Below are 16,700 nucleotides of genomic sequence, written 5' to 3'. Positions count from 1 at the left end.
AGTATGTGTAGGCTGTTGCAGAGAAAGAAAAGTGGATTTGAATTCATTTTTAAGTAGTTCTCTGCTTGGGCAGATCTTCATTCAACAAAATGGATGTCTGATTATGAAAAACTCACGAGTGCTTACTAGATGCCGGGCGCCATATTGATTGCTCTACATGCTTTACATTACTTAACCCTCACTCCCAACACCCCTAGGAAATATGGCTAGCACTATTAAATCCCCACTTTACAGACGAGGAAACTGAGACCCAGGATAAGTGACTCGCCCAAGGCCATACAGCTAAATAAGCAGCAGAGCCAGGATTCAAATCCAGGTACTTCCGATTCTGGAGTCCCTGAAATCTTAACTGTCTCATAATGATTATCACAGTTACCATTTATGGTGTTTATTATGTATGTTCTATGGTAGATGCTTTACATAAATTCTTTAATCCTTGAAACAACCCTTGGAGGCAGGCATTATTATTCTCATTTTATAGATGAGGAAAACTGGGGCTGAGAGAAATTAAATAACTTACCCAACAGCAGAGCAAGTGGCAGAATCCAGGCCTGATGCCAGTAGAGTTCTGGGTTTTTTTTTTTAACAACTTTATCACCACACCTTTTACACGTAAACACTGTATATATTTAAGGTATACAACTTGACGATTCGATATGTATACATTGTGAAGAGTTCTCAACAACTAAGCTATACTACAATTAAGGTGTTTGGCCGGGGGACACATAAACTCTACGATCCCCTGGGCACCAATGCCTGTGATGCAGACCCCGTCTGTGAGTGGCACTTAGACATGCCAGCGTGCGAGATGTTCCTCAGGAATGTTTTACCTGTGCACATGGACCACCTATCCTATCACTTTCTACTTTGAAATGTTGTGGCTTGACAGCCATGGTGCTTTATTCTTCATACAAATCTCGTGTTACAGGTAAGATCCACTGGATTTCTGAGGACTTATCAAGAGCTACAGAAATTGCAAACACTCTCACATGGATCCCAAGTTAAAGGTTTATCCAAAAAAAACAAATGTCCTCCATTGACTAGGCTTATTTGCATGTTAGGCAAGATTCAGATGCTCCATTTTCTCTTTGTAAAATGAGTTTTGAGGTCGTGGCAGCTCTCTCCATAATCGTTAACAGCACTGCCATCTCAGCACCGTGTAACTGTGCCAGCTCTAATCCTCTGCTTTGAACAGGATTAAATTAAAATGACTTGAGACAGGTGAAGATAGATGAGGGAAGGCAACTGGACAAAAGTTGCTAGCTGTTACCACCTTATATTTTACAATACTTCTGTTGAAATGAGGTGAAATTCATAGAACCACCATTCTAAAGTGAACAGTTCAGCTTATATTTCTTGATTAATAACCACAAGATAGGAAAGGTGGGTACATAGTACTTTTTAGAGAAAGCTCATCAGCTATGACTGTCCACAGGCAATGGACCAATGGTTTTTTGGATGCTTTGGGTCTGAATTTCACTTTGCTAATGTATTGGGAATGCTGATGGGTCACGCGACCGAGCTATTCTTCGCTAAGTAGAAGAAAACGCTTCACCTCAGGAGATACTGTAGCATTTATTAAACAGGTAGCATTTTACTCAAACACAGCACTTACTGAATTATAAAATGTACTTTTATATGAAAATAAACCACAAACAAAATTATATTTCAGGTATTTTTTATTTCTTCAAATTTGTTATTTCATCAGGAGTGACTAAAATAAAAAACATAATTGTGTCCCATCATCGTCATGGAAATGGCTTTAAGAGAAAACTGGTCAGGTGTATATTATTGCTTCCCATTTTCAACCAGTAAATAGTTGCCATTGATAAATAGACAGCCAACAGTCTGTCAGGAATGCTCAAGATATGTTACATGATACAACATGCCTGTTCACAGAAGAAGAAAAACTAGGACATAACTTATGTGAACTTCTTGATTTCATCATACAAGACAAGCACAAAAGCACCACCCATGCCTCTGAGGACATTGGACCACGCGCCCTTGAAAAAGGCTTTGGCTCCTTCGTCACGGGCAATCTTCCTCCAGCAGTCAAGTGTGCCTGTGTACATGATATCCGCTGCAAAGGACAAAGACAAGGAGCTGGTGACCTGAGGCTGATGAAATATCCTTAGGTTTAACTAGACTAAACCAGAGCCCCACCTCTAAGAGCCAATGTCAGTTTTTAAAAACCCAACACTGACACATTAGTGTGGGCAACACTGAAATCTTAATCTGGTGACTAGAGAACAACAGGGATATGGAGACTACCCGCTGGTCTTAACCTCTAATACCATGGATGCCTCTTGGGCATAAGCACCCAAAGGGCCCACTCAAAGGCAACTGTGCAGTAGACACAGACCAACCAACCCCATCTGCGATCTCAACAGACTGCCATTTTCAAAGACAGGCATGGCTAGTTTGTGCCCATGCTCCATGCCCACACCTTCGTCTTTCGCTCAAGCGGAACTTACTTCCTTTGCGCCCTGACTGCATCATCATTCGGCGACGCACTGTGTCAAAGGGATAGGAAGTCAACCCAGCAACCGCTGTGACGGACTGTGCGATCATCCAGCTGATGAAGATATGCGTATTCTTGGGATCTGGAAGCATTCCTGAGGATAGAAAAGAGACACTTTGACCAGAAAGCAGAGTCCTCCTGACTTGTTGTCTGCCACATCCCCTCATCCCCAACATCTCATCTGTACACAAAGGGCTGTACTGGGTGACCGTGGCTTCCATCGGCAATTACAAAGAAATCTCTGGCTCCTGGAAAATTAGGATGGCACGACGATCTTATAAATGATCTCATGAGAACACAGTTTTGAAGCACACAGCAAACTTACCCTTCGCAGTGTCATAGATACCGAAGTAGGCAGCTCGGTAGATGATAATACCCTGCACAGACACGTTAAAGCCTTGGTACAGGCCCTTAATCCCGTCAGATTTGTAGATCTTAACCAGGCAGTCACCAAGGCCTCTGAATTCCCTTTCAGCTCCAGCTTTGCCCACATCGGCTGCTAGACGAGTACGGGCAAAGTCAAGAGGGTACACAAAACACAACGATGTGGCCCCGGCGGCGCCACCTGATGCCAGATTCCCTGCGAAGTAGCGCCAAAACTGGGTCCTCTTGTCCACACCACCCAGGAAGATCTGCTTGTATTTATCTTTGAAGGCAAAGTTGAGAGCCTGGGTGGGGAAGTATCTGATGACATTGGCCAGGTTACCACGCCAGAAGGACAGGACTCCCTGCTCCTTGGGGATACGAACCACGCAGTCTATGATGCCCTTGTATTGCTTATCTGCAGTGATTTGCTTGCTGGCATGCTGCACCTGACAGATAAGGAGGAGGCCAACAGGGAGAGTTATAACCACGGAGAAGGGAAAAGCGAGGGGAATATATCATCTCAATAGACACCCTTAAAGGTTACCTGGCTCCCACTTTCCCCAAATCTAGTCTTCTATGTCACACAGGCTGGACGCCCCCCAAACCTCTGACGCTGTCACAGGTGGAAGAGGTGATCTGCACCCTTAGAAGAATTAAGCCTCCATCCCTTTGGATGGGGAGGAGGCACCCTCAAGCGGACCCGTGACCTTTAAGCCTCGGAGAAAAGTCATTACCTCAGACCCAGGTTCAGAAGCATCTGGGCGAGGCCCACGTCGGGCGCAGTCACCTTGGTGACCGTGGCCTACGCCTCAGGGTCCCCGGAGCGGCTTCCCTCCCGCTCTGGCCCCCCTCCTCTCCTGGAGGTGACCCGTGGGCCACCACCCCTACGCCCGTGCAGGCGCGCCCTCTAGAGCCGGAGCGGGAGAGCGCGCCGCGCAGGACGCCAGGCCGCGGGGACGCGCCGGCGGCTGCGCGGGGGAGGACGCAGAAGGGACATGCGCTTCCCTGCGCCGGCTTCCGGCCCGGCTAGGTCAGAGCGCGGCGGCCGGCTGTGAGGCAGCTCCACCGGCCGCACGGCCTCCACGGGGCTGCTATCTCCTTGCCGCGACCTTGAGGTCTTCGGTAAGGGCAGGTGTCCCTCTTTTCAGCGCCGGCTTTCAGGCTTAGCCCTTGACCTCAAGGCCCGGGAGCCAGTCACCCCCGGGCTGTCCCATCCGAATTCGCTGCCTCCGGGATGCCCAGGCCCTGGGCTTCCTCCCCCGACCCTCCGCCCCTGACCCTTTCCTAGATCCTGAACTTCAGATCACTAAAGCATCTCCCTCAAGTCTGCCTTTTGGTCCGACCCTGCGGCCACCCCTGCTCCCACGCTGCCACTTCCCTGGACTGGTCCAGAGGGTTCGTTCTCCCCAGGCCCTGGGGCACCGCTTCCCGCGCGACCCCCTCCCCCCACTTCCTGGTCGGGCTCTCGGATTCCGGGACGTACCTGCAGCAGCAGCTTGACCCGCTCGATGGGCGCTACGGCGGTCTTGGAGATGGCCGCGGCCACTCCACCTGCCAGGAAGTCCTTGGCGAAGGACACGGCGGCATCTGTCATGTTGGAAGGAAAGAGGAGGCGGGCGACTGCGGGAACAGTAAGAAACCGGCTTGGACTCCGAGGCTCTGGGGCGGAGCGAAGCAAATGGCCGATTTATATAGGGGAGGCCGGCGCCCGGGCGGCCGGCGTCGGGGGCGGGCGCCGGGGCCGCTGAGTGGCTCAGCGCGCGGAGGGAGGAGCCATGGAGTCGGGCACCGGCAGCCCTCCGCGTCTACCCGGCTCGCCCGCAGCGCCTGACCTGGCCCGAGGAAGGGGCGGCCCCAGAGAGTACCCGGCCCGGACGCGGGACCCTGGGGGAGGCCTGGGGGCGCGGAGGGAGGGGAGGTCACGACGTGCCTGGACAAGGGTGAGGCGCGATATTTAAGGGGACTCCAAAGAACAAACACCCCCCTCCCAAACTTGGTAGTCAAGATAAATAATATTTAATGCAATATTTTAAAGAAAGAAAGACTCGTGTAGACAAAGTATGGCGCTCTGGCCGGTCGCCTGTTTTTGTAAATAGAGTTTACTTGGAGCCCCAGGGCTGGAATGAGGGTGAGGCAAGTGAGGCAGGACCCTACAAGTGCAAGATGGGAGCCTGTCTTTATTATAAATTTCGAAACGTTGTTCATCATGGATTTTTGTATTCCTTTTGATATTTTAAAATAGTGCATTAAAATAATCATTCGTCTTGATTACTGAGTTGTTTAGCGCCCGCTTACATTTGGTACCAAGGCAAGTGCCTCACTGTCCTCACCCTAGACCTAGCACTGCCCTGGAGCTTGACGGGTGACGCTAGAGGAAACTGGGGAACAGCAGAGCTGGGACACCGTCAGCGTGCCCCAGACCCCGATTTGCAAATGCAGTTTAACGGAGATCTTGCCGGGAATCGGCAGAGGAGAGTCCAAAGAACTCGGGAGTGGGTGGGGAAATTATTTTAGCCAGAAGCCAAAGATAGAGGTTGTACCGTTAAGGTTAAGAGGTTGTGTGAATTAGACTGGTATCTGGGTGCCTGGACCCCAGGTAACGTGCTCTTGAATTGAGTAGATTCCTGAACTCCAGAAAAGTTTAGAGGAATCAATAGAACTAGATTGACACCCATTGTGTCAAGGAACAAGTGCTTACTGAGTCCCTTAATCTCTGCACTGGGGGAGCATTTGCCACACACGTCCTTAAAAACCTACTTGTTAGCTTGAGTACACTACCTCAGATTCAGAACAGGAGCTGAGAGTGTCATCACAAATCCTATGTAAGTAATCACAACCATGTTTATAAAAGTAAGGATAACTGTTGAAAACTCCAACTGCAGCTGAGCCCTAGGTAGCCAGCACACTGAAAACATAGGTGGCATACCCCTCACTTTACTTTCTTGCCCTCTCCCACCTTCTCCAGATCTGCCCGTTAAAGGACCCAATTCTAGGATTCCTCCAGGAATGTCAGGTCCTTCCTCTAAGTATACTTTGCAATTCCTTAGTCTTCCCGAGAACCCCAGCAATCCGAAGTGTTGAGCACACATAGCAAGTTTTCAAAGAAGTGAAATTTTCACTCCAGCTTTGTTGATCCTGGGGGCTATCTTTGACCTGTATTCTCGAGAGGCCGCTAGGCTCTTGTTAGCTGATTATAATAGAAATGCAGCTGGATACAGAAATGACCTTGGTGTGCAATTTCAGTGACAGAGTGTGTTCTCTGAAAGCGGTAGCCAATCCTCTACCTCTACTGGTGAGAGAATGAACAGCTAAAACAAAAAGTCTCTGGAGCATTTTGTTTAGAGGGAGGTGGGTTTTAGAATGCATTTCAAAATACAATTCAAGACCTTTCTGGTCTGAACTCTTGACATTCTGATGAATGCATTTTTATTAAAATATTAATTACTCTGACCCACCTTACCATCACCTATGTACCTTTTTCTACCTTTCATTGGCCACATCTGCTACTCCCTTTGAGCATGATGTCCCTACCATATTCTAGTCCAAAGCTCTTTTACTGTTTCAAGCACCTCCACATTTATCGTTCTGTTAGATTTCTCTCTTTCCACAAAAAGATGATCAAATAACTACATAGAACTTGTCCCTTTTCAGTCTTTGGGTGCTTAAGTATAGTTTTACTGAAGATGAAATACATTTAAAAGCGAGTCCATGTCATGACTCGGTATTTTGCTAAATCTACTGTGAGCTGGAGCTCTCCTGGTTGCCAATGACCAGGTGTACCTCAAGGAGTCAGGTGTTCTCAAAAGTGTCAAGGTCATAAGTGTCAAGGTCATGAAAGACAAAGACTGAGGAACTGTCACAGATTAAAGGAGCCTAAGGAGAATGACAGGTTAATGCAATGTGTGATCCTGGATTGGATCCTGAACCAGAAAAAGGACATTGATGGTACTATTGAAATTTGGATACATATCTGTAGATTAGTTAATAATAGTCTACCAATAGTACTTTTAGTTATAGTGGTTATGTAAGATGTTAACATTTGGAGCAGCTGAGTGAAGGATACATGGAAATTCTTTATACTGGTTTTTGGGGGGCAACATTTTTATTTCTGAAAGTTAAAAAAATGAAAACGTCAAAAGAAAAAAAAAGGAAAAAAAAAGAAACCAGTAGCAAGAGTCCAGGAGGATAGAGACTAATGTCAATGATAATGATGTTGATGATGATATATGGCTAGTCAGTTCATCAAAAACAAATTCCTCCAGTGAGACATAGTGGGAGTTCTGTGTTAGTAACTATTGTGTTCTGGAAGTTGTGTAGAATACATGTATAATTAAGAAAGAGAAACTAAAGCTAAGGCAGTGCCTAGTAACTCTCAGAAAAAACAAGGAAGAGGGTCAGAAATGATACTTAAGGCCTCAGTTATCTATGTACTAACACACCCAGAGTATGGGTAATAAAGTGAATGTAAAATGTCAATGCAAGCAAGAAAACACAATTTGATAGGTATTGTTCAAACTTGATGGAATGGGACTTCTGACTGGCATCAGGAAAAGGAAGGGTAAACCTGGTTCAGAGAGATACCATATAGAAGGAGAACAATTCATTGGTGGGAGAGTGAAAAGCATTCCATGAAAATGAAAGGGAGAGATGAAAGTGATTGTCATTGTGGAAGCATATCTAGAGATTGCCTAGATAGATAAAAGCTATGAATAGTACTTCATAAAGCCATCACCTAGACTAGAAATGTTGATCAGGGACAAACCATCTGAATATCTGCTGTAGGTTTCATTATTCTGATAGCAACACACTGGATAAATTCTTTACTCTCTTACTGATAATTACAGTTCTCAGAACACTGAAGAAGCAGTGACGTAACTTGCTACACTAGGCTTAATCCTGATAATAAACAAGGAAGATCTGGTTAGCAAAGTAAAAGTGACAAGAATCTAAGGGAAACTGACCAAGACTGACTGGTCTGGATCTGTCAAACCAAAGAATGCTCGGCATAGTCACATAGGTTAAGCAACCTGTGGAGTGTGTGTGTTAGACTTCAGAAGGATCAGAGAAAAGATAAATATGATCTCTTGGCCAAGTTCCAAACAGAAAGATAGCTCAGGAGGGTGAGAGATTCCCAAGGTAAAATTCAGACCTGTACAATTTGGAAAAATTCCAATGAGAAATTAAAAAGGGAGATATATCTAATCAATTAAATGCCCTTCCAGGTTATCCTCTGATGAGCTCAAATTTTGAAAGTACGGGTATAGATGACACAGTGAGGGCTAGGCTTCCAAGGACAAAGACCAAAGAGTATCACAAACCTCTAGGAACTGAGTCAGAAGGGCTAAAGTCCAGCATAAACACAGGCTTATAAAATGGAAAGGACCACAATAAAGGTTTCTAATGCTCTATTTAGTGCAGGACATTTAAGGATAAGGAGCTAGAGCATCTGTGAAAAAGGACTGAGGGTCTTACTTGACTGTGAGTTGGCAATGCCAGAAAATGCTAATGAGTCTTGAGTTGGGTCAAGATGATGGTCATCAACAGATCAGGAGACTTTTAGTCCCATTTGGGCCTCTGCTGGTCCACCCATAGAGCTTTTTTTTTTTTCCCCAAGTTTTAATTTTTTTTTTTTTTTTTTGTGGTACGCGAGCCTCACACCGCTGTGGCCTCTCCTGTTGCGGAGCATAGGCTCCGGACGCGCAGGCTCAGCGGCCATGACTCACGGGCCCAGCCGCTCCGCGGCATGTGGGATCCTCCCAGACCGGGGCACGAACCCGCGTCCCCTGCATCGGCAGGCGGACTCCCAACCACTGCGCCACCAGGGAAGCCCCCAAGTTTTAATTTTTTAACTTTTTATTTTATATTGGAGTACAGTTGATTAACAATGTTGTGTTAGTTTCAGGTGTACAACAAAGTGATTCAGTTATACATATACATGTATCTATTCTTTTTCAAATTTTTTCCCAGTTAGGTTGTTACAGAATATTGAGCAGACTTCCTTGTGCTATACAGTAGGTCCTTGTTGGTTATCCATTTTATTTTATTGTATATATATTTTTAAACATCTTTATTGGAGTATAATTGCTTTACAATGGTGTGTTAGTTTCTGCTTTATAACAAAGTAAATCAGCTATACATATACATATATCCCCATATCTCCTCCCTCTTGTGTCTCCCTCCCACCCTCCCTATCCCACCCCTCTAGGTGGTCACAAAGCACCAAGCTGATCTCCCTGTGCTGTGTGGCTGCTTCCCACTAGCTATCTATTTTACGTTTGGTAGTGTATATATGTCAATGCTACTCTCTCACTTCGTCCCAGCTTACCCATCCCCCTCCCCGTGTCCTCAAGTCCATTCTCTGCCCATAGAGCTTTGTGCTTACTTCTGGATGCCATGTTTAAGAGGACGTTAACAAACTGGAACATATTCAAAGAATGCAGTCAGGAAAGTGAAGTACCTGTAAATCATGTCATATGAGAAATGGCTGAATGAATGAGAGAGACTTAACTGGGAAAGAGCTTTGGGTGAAGGAGGGCCATCATGACTGTTTTGATAATTGAAGGGCTGTCAGGTGGAAGAGAAAAAGACATTCTATATGGAATCAACACCAGCTGGTAGAAGTGTCACAAAGGTAGACTTCAGCTGAACAAGAAATAACTTTCTAAAATATGAGCTGCTTGGGAATTCCCTGGTGGTCCAGTGGTTAGGACTCTGTGCTTTCTCTGCTGGGGCCCAGGGCTCAATCCCTGGTTGGGGAACCAAGATCCCGCAAGCCGCATGGTGTGGCAAAAAAACAAAACCAAACAAACAAACAAACAAACAAACAAAAGAGCGACTTAAAGGTGGAATGGGTTGCTTTACTATGTGGGGAACTTCTTGTCACTGGAAATGTTAAGAGTTGGGGTAAAATGGCCACTTGTTAGGGACACTGTAGACGAGATTGCTATGTTGGCTGGGAAGAGAGTTCTGCACCTGTCTAATTCTAAGATTCTGTGGCTCTATTCCTTTGTATCTATAAGATTGAATGGATTGAGCTTCTGAGTTTGGGAATCTGGGACAAAGTAAGAGAGAGGTAATTTGGCCCAGTGGTCAAGAGGGTGGGCTCTGCAGCCAAACTGCTAGAGTTCAGATACTGGCTCTGCCACTTGCTGTCAGGCCTTGGGTAAGTTGCTTAACCCCTCCAGACTTCCATGACTTCAGGTATAAAATGGGAACGATAATGGTACCTGTACCTTGAAGGACTATAGGGACAATTAAATGAGATAATATATGCATAAACAGTCTAATACATAGTAAGCATTCAATACATGTTAGATTTTATTAATACTAAGAAAAATACTGGGCTTCCCTGGTGGCGCAGTGGTTAAGAATCCGCCTGCCAATGCAGGGGACACGGGTTCGAGCCCTGGTCCGGGAAGATCCCACATGCCACAGAGCAACTAAGCCCATGTGCCACAACTACTGAAGCCCACGCGCCTAGAGCCCGTGCTCTGCAACAAGAGAAGCTACTGCAATGAGAAGCTCACGCACCACAATGAAGAGTAGCCCCCGCTTGCCACAACTAGAGAAAGCCCACGCACAGCAACGAAGACCCAACGCAGTCAAAAATAAAATTAATTAATTTTTTAAAAAGCCCTATAAATATATATCTTAAAAAAAAGAAAAATACTAACTTAGGTTGACTAACTCTGAGTTTTAATGAACAAATCACTCCATCCCTGCTTAAGTAGGGTGGTAAGCCAGTTCTCTATCCAGGTAAGGACCCTACTTATAATCTGGTAACCATATCAGAGACCATTTAAGGAGGATTTGAGACTCTAAGAGATACCCCAGAAAAATCACTCACTTTTTAGACCGGGCTTGCATTTGCAGTGTGGAAGGCTGTAACATCACACTTGTGTTTGCAGTGTAATCATTGAGGGAAATTCCCTGGCGGTCTAGTGGTTAGGACTCCAGTGCTCTCACTGCCGAGGGCCTGGGTTCAATCTCTGGTTGGGGAACTAAGATCTAGCAAGACGCATGGTGCAGCCAAAAACAAACAAACAAAGAAGCAAAAACCAAAACAACAACAACAACAAAAAACCCCACACCAAACCAGCGTAATCACTGAGGAGAAAACGGTGCCCCTCATTTGCTGGCCAATCTTCCTGTCTCTAGTCTCTCATTTCTATTTCAGCTTCTGGAACAATCTTGCTCACATCCGGTTTTCATCACATCACTGGTTTCCTCAAGAAACCAGTGACTACCTTTTGCTTAGTGGATCAATCCTAAACTCCTCAGCTTAGCATTTGAAACCCCCCCACCCACCAATCAAGGACTTTGTTTCTGGCCCCTTTGGGCAGACTTAGAAAGCGTTTGATGGATTCCATCCCTGGTTAACTGCTTCAAACAAAACAAAATATCAGTCTTATTGAGGTATAATTATATACAATGAAACTTACATAAAGTATAAAATTTGATACTTTTCTTTTTTTTGCGGTACGCGGGCCTCTCACTGCTGTGGCCTCTCCCGTTGCGGAGCACAGGCTCCGGACACGCAGGCTCAGCGGCCATGGCTCACGGGCCCAGCCGCTCCACGGCACGTGGGATCTTCCCGGACCGGGGCACGAACCCCTGTCCCCTGCATCGGCAGGCGGACTCTCAACCACTGCGCCACCAGGAAAGCCCAAATTTGATACTTTTTAACATACATATACACCTATGAAACCATCACCACAGTTAAGATAGTGAACAGTATCCATCACCACACTAAATTATCTCTCATCCCATTGTAATCCCTCCCCAAGCAACCACTAATCTGCTTTCTGTCACTATAGATTCGTTTGCATTTCCTAGAATTTCATATAAATGGAATCATATAGTATAGTACCCTTTTGGGGGGATGGGGGCATCTGGCTTCTCTCACTTGATATATCAATGTATATACTGTGAGATTCATCTATGCTTTTTTTGTGTGTCAATAGTCAGTTCCTTTCTATTGCTAAGTAGCTCCATTGTATGGCCATATCACATTTTGTTTAGCCATTCATCACTTGATAGACCTTTGGGTCATTTCCACATTTTGCCTATTATGAATGACACTGCTATAAACATTCCTGTACACGTTTTTGTGTGGACATATGTTTTCATTTCTCTGGGGTAGATACCTAGGAGTGGAATTGCTGGGTCATTTGGTAACTCCGTGTTAAAACAGTTGAGGAATGGCCAGACTGTTTTCCAAAATGATCCTACCATTTTACACTCCCAACAGCAGGGTACAAGACTTCCAGCTCCTCCACATCTTGAGGCCTTTCCTTAGCCACCATCTCCTCAGTGTCATTTCTTGTTGCTTCCCCCTCCCCCAGGAGTTTCTTTCCATCCACTTCTTTGGTTGTCTCCTTCGGTTGTCTCCTTCAGTCTCTTGGCTTAAAGGCTATCTACCTGCTGACCACACCCAACTTTCTACCCCAGCCACCACTCCCTCCTGAACTACAGACTTGTCCTGTTCGACCAGGACAGTCCAGGTTTATGCCTATTACTCTGACACGATTATCAATAGTGTTCTGGTATACTAGTTTTCTATTGCTGCTGTAACGAATTATTACAAACTCAGTGGATTAAGCAACACAAATTTATTATCTTACAGTTTTGGAGGTCAGAAGTCTGACACAGGTCTTACTGGGCTAAAATCAAGGTGTCTGGCAGGACTGCAACCCTTTCTGAAGGCTCTAGGGGAAAGTCTGTTTCCTGGCTCATTCAGGTCATTGGCTGAATTCAATTCCTTGTGGTTGTAGGACTGAAGTCCCCATTTCCTTGCTGACAGTCAGCTGAGAGTAATTCTCACCTTCTAGAGGCCACCCCCATTTCTTGGCTCCTGGCCACCTTTGTCTTAAAAGCCAGCCAAGTCCTTCTCATGCCCCATTTCTTCTGCCTCTTTTTGCAACCTCAAGTCTCTCTTCCACCTTCCTCTTCCACTTTATCTGGGTCCACCCAGATAAGCCATGATAATTTCTCCATCTCAATATCCTTAACCTTAATCACATCTGATAAAGTCTCTTTTGCCATGTAAGGTAAATATTCACAGGTTCTCAGGGATTAGGGTGTGGACACCCTTGATGGGGGGGGAGGCGCCATTATTCTGTCTACCACAACTGGTTTGGACAATTACATGAACAGCCTATGCTCCAGTCAACTGTCTACTTGACTTCTCTACTTGGATGTCTCATGGGCATTTCAAATTTAACATGTCCAAAAGAGAACTTTTAATTCCTTTCTCACCAAAACTCCAGCCCTCACCAGTCTTTCCCACCTTAGCAAATGGCAACATTATCTACCTTTTTAATCAAGTCAAAAGTGAAAAACCTAGGTGCCATCCTTGATTTCTTTCTTTTATTCCCTACATTCAATTGCTCAGCACATACTGCTGAGTCCAAACTCCAAAATATATCTTGAACCCATTCACTCCTCTCCATCCTTATTGCCACCATTCTAGTCCAAGCCATCATTTAAAAAAATTTTTTTTTAATTTTTTGTTTTTGGCTGCACTGCTCGTGGGATCTTAGTTCCCCGACCAGGGATTGAACCCGGGCCCACGGCAATGAAAGCACTGAGTCCTAACCACTGGACTGCCAGGGAATTCCCCATAAGCTATCATTTCTTACTTGGACTTTGTAATAGCCTCTTAACTGGTCTTCCCACTCATTCTTCCCATCTATTATCCACACAGCAGAGAGATATTTTAAAAATGAAAATCAGATTATACAGCTTCTCTGCATAAAAACCTTCAATGACTCCCCACTGCATTTAGAATAAAATCTAACTTTTTACTAAGGGGCAAGTGGCCACACATGATTTGGCCCTCTCTCCAACCTCATCTCACCCATTCTCACTCACCACACTCTGGCTACGCTCACTTCTTTGCTGTTTACCAAGACTTTCCCATTACCAGTACCACGTTTGCATCTTCTGTACTCCCTGCCAAGAATGTTCTTCTCCCTAGTTCTTTATGTAGTTGGTTCATTCTTATTTTTCAGATCTCATTTCAAATATCACCTCTCATAGTGGCTTTCCCTGGCTCCCTGATTTAAAATATTTCCTTTACTCCCCACGTAGTTCTCTGATAAAGCACCCTGTTTATTCCCCTCATAACATTACAATCTATACTTACCTAACTTGTTGATTTGTTTTTTATTGACTGCCACCTTCACTAGAACGTGGGCAAGGAACTTAGCTGCCTCGTGTGCCACTGTGCCTGGAGTGCAAGCGGTCATTGAACGAATGCACGAAGCCAGTCTTCTCAGCTTATTCCAGATACCTTTTGCTTCCTTCCACCTCTGAGACACCACGTACACCCTTCCTTCAACCTTCAACCTACTCTCCCTCCAACCTACTCTTCACCAACTATTATCCTCTCACGTCCCTCAAAACTTAGTTCAAGACTCATTCCCTCCCAAACTGCCTGCTCTCACCTGTGATTATCCCTTTAATTATTGATTCACTAAGTTTATATGGAGCCCCTCGGTGATCTTGTAAACAGTTGCTGCTGCATTATCATGCCCTTGCTTGTATTTGCTTTGTAATTATAGTCACTTCATATGCATAGGTATGTTTTGTTCCTTAAGGCTATAAGTTACTCTTGGGTCAATATTGCATCACACAGGCTTCCCTGGTGGCGCAGTGGTTAAGAATCCGCCTGCCAATGCAGGAGACACGGGTTCGAGCCCTGGTATGGGAAGACCCCACATGCCGCGGAGCAAATAAGCCCGTGTGCTACAACTACTGAGTCTGCGCTCTAGAGCCTGCGAGCCACAACTACTGAAGCCCGCGTGCCTAGAGCCCGTGCTCCGCAACAAGAGAAGCCACCGCAATGAGAAGCCCGCGCACTGCAACGAAGAGTAGCCCCTGCTCGTCGCAACTAGAAAAAGGCTGCGTGCAGCAACCAAGACCCAACGCAGCCAAAAATAAATAAATAATTTTATTTTTAAAAATATATTGCATCACACATCTTTACAATCCTCCTAAAGTACTTAGCCCAGTTTTGTGGTGCCCACTGCCAGCCATAAGGCGGAAAAGCAGAACACTTCCTTCATACCTCTGAGAAAATGCAAAGAGCTGGAAGTTCATTTCAGGAACAGAACTAGAGTTTTAAAATAATTTTTTGCAGCTTTCAGAATTTTTTAAGAAGTTGTTCACCTCAAGGAAAATCAAGAGTAACTAACATGAACGATTCATTCTGGGTTAAGAATTTGCTATCCTCTAAACTCTCACAGATTGGGTTACAGATGAGATTTTCATGTGTGTATTAACTGCTCTTCCCCATAAAACACAGTCTGCCCATTGGTTGGAAAAATGAGTTATTTTGATATATTTCAATAGGACAAGTTTCTAAGAGTTTAAAGATTTTGGCCAGTATATATAGATAGCCATAGTTTTACAACTCAGATTAGTAATAAATGACCAACATCATTTTTCTTTGGAAAATAAATTTAATAGGGAAAAATACTTTCAACATACTGCAAGTCTCTCTGTGTGTATAAATTAACAACTTAATATTAGATAGTTTTTTAATGTATAGATAGGCACTATTCAAAAGGTACAGTTACATAAACTTGACATAGAATCCCCAAGGTGGAATAAACCCGAAATTTGATTTTAAAAAATTTAGTAGAGATGATTAGACGGAAGTGTTTTTTGTTTAGTTACATTTTGTGTGTGTGTGTGTGTGTGTGTGTGTGTGTGTGTGTATGTGTATGTGTGTACATCCAATGTTCTATTTGATCCTTTCTAGGCAACTGGGACATGTTGTGAGAATAAGTTGACTAAATAATTTATTTTCAGGGTAGGCTTGTAAAGCAAGTTAAAAAAGCAGAGAATTCAGGCCACTTGAACTATACATGACTTCAACTGAAAGGTCTTCTGGGGCATGATGAAGCAGTCATGGTATAAACTACCTTCCAGAAACAAAAGATTCTAAGCCTAGGCTGCTTCAAATTAAATAAAGAAGGATGGTTCTACTATGACAGTGGTAACTTTTGTTTTTTTTTTTTGTTTTATTTTTTGTAATTTATTTCTTTTCTCAGTTCCCCATTTTTACTTTTTATTTTTATTTTTTCACACACACACACAGTGTATTTTATTTTTACAAGAGATAAACTGACACCAAGCATTGTAAATGGATGACCACAACAAAAGCAACAATGATTGCAATTACCAAACACGAAACACACTCATACTATGTCATAATATTGACATTCAGTCCAGGAATCCTCCACTGTAACAGCTCCTTTACTTTGCAGTGAAAATCGATGTGTATATTTTCTGCCTCTGAGTCCTTGTGGGATTTTTTTCATTCAAACAGAAAGTCACATAAATTATAATCGTCCTCATCAGTTCACTCAGTCCCATGTAATTAATTTTTTTATCTTGATCCTTTGTTAGCACTTTTATGAATTCATCAGTTTTCCATTAGAATTCTGAAAGTGCTTATTCATTCAGTTCAGCCGTATAGTCAGTTACCAGAAACCTGTACTTGTCAGTCTTTTCCATGAATTCCTTGAAGATGAAACCCTTTTATAGGAACATTTTTGCAAAAGCATCAGAGTATACCCAGAACTGTCTGTAAATGACAAAAGCCTTAAAAATGACCACGGTTAAAGATTTGATGAAAGTTCATAATAATGCAATTGACAAGGAAATTTAGTTATTTCTGAGATATACATTTTAAAGTAATAACTAGAATTATGACTTATAACATTATACCAGAACATATAAGATTTTTAGAAATTTCATGTAATGTCGGAAACATTTATATTAACATATTTCCATACAAATAACC

General features: G+C 44.0%; 1 protein-coding gene across 1 annotated transcript; it reads right to left on the bottom strand.

The window, feature by feature from the left end:
* Positions 1 to 1,661: 1,661 nt before the first annotated feature.
* On the bottom strand, positions 1,662 to 4,573 carry SLC25A5 (solute carrier family 25 member 5). The gene is made up of 4 exons (XM_065900378.1): positions 4,371 to 4,573; positions 2,847 to 3,333; positions 2,475 to 2,615; positions 1,662 to 2,080 (listed from the first exon to the last, which is right to left on the bottom strand). Exons 1-4 carry the CDS (start codon positions 4,479 to 4,481, stop codon positions 1,923 to 1,925), a joined length of 897 nt encoding a protein of 298 aa, XP_065756450.1. The 5' UTR covers positions 4,482 to 4,573; the 3' UTR covers positions 1,662 to 1,922.
* Between the last annotated feature and the right edge of the window lie 12,127 nt (positions 4,574 to 16,700).

This window comes from Phocoena phocoena, chromosome X (genome assembly GCF_963924675.1).
Source record: "Phocoena phocoena chromosome X, mPhoPho1.1, whole genome shotgun sequence".
Classification (NCBI taxonomy): Eukaryota; Metazoa; Chordata; class Mammalia; order Artiodactyla; family Phocoenidae; genus Phocoena; species Phocoena phocoena.
The sequence above is the reverse complement of the archived record's forward strand: the minus strand, read 5'-3'. Positions and strand labels throughout refer to the sequence as shown.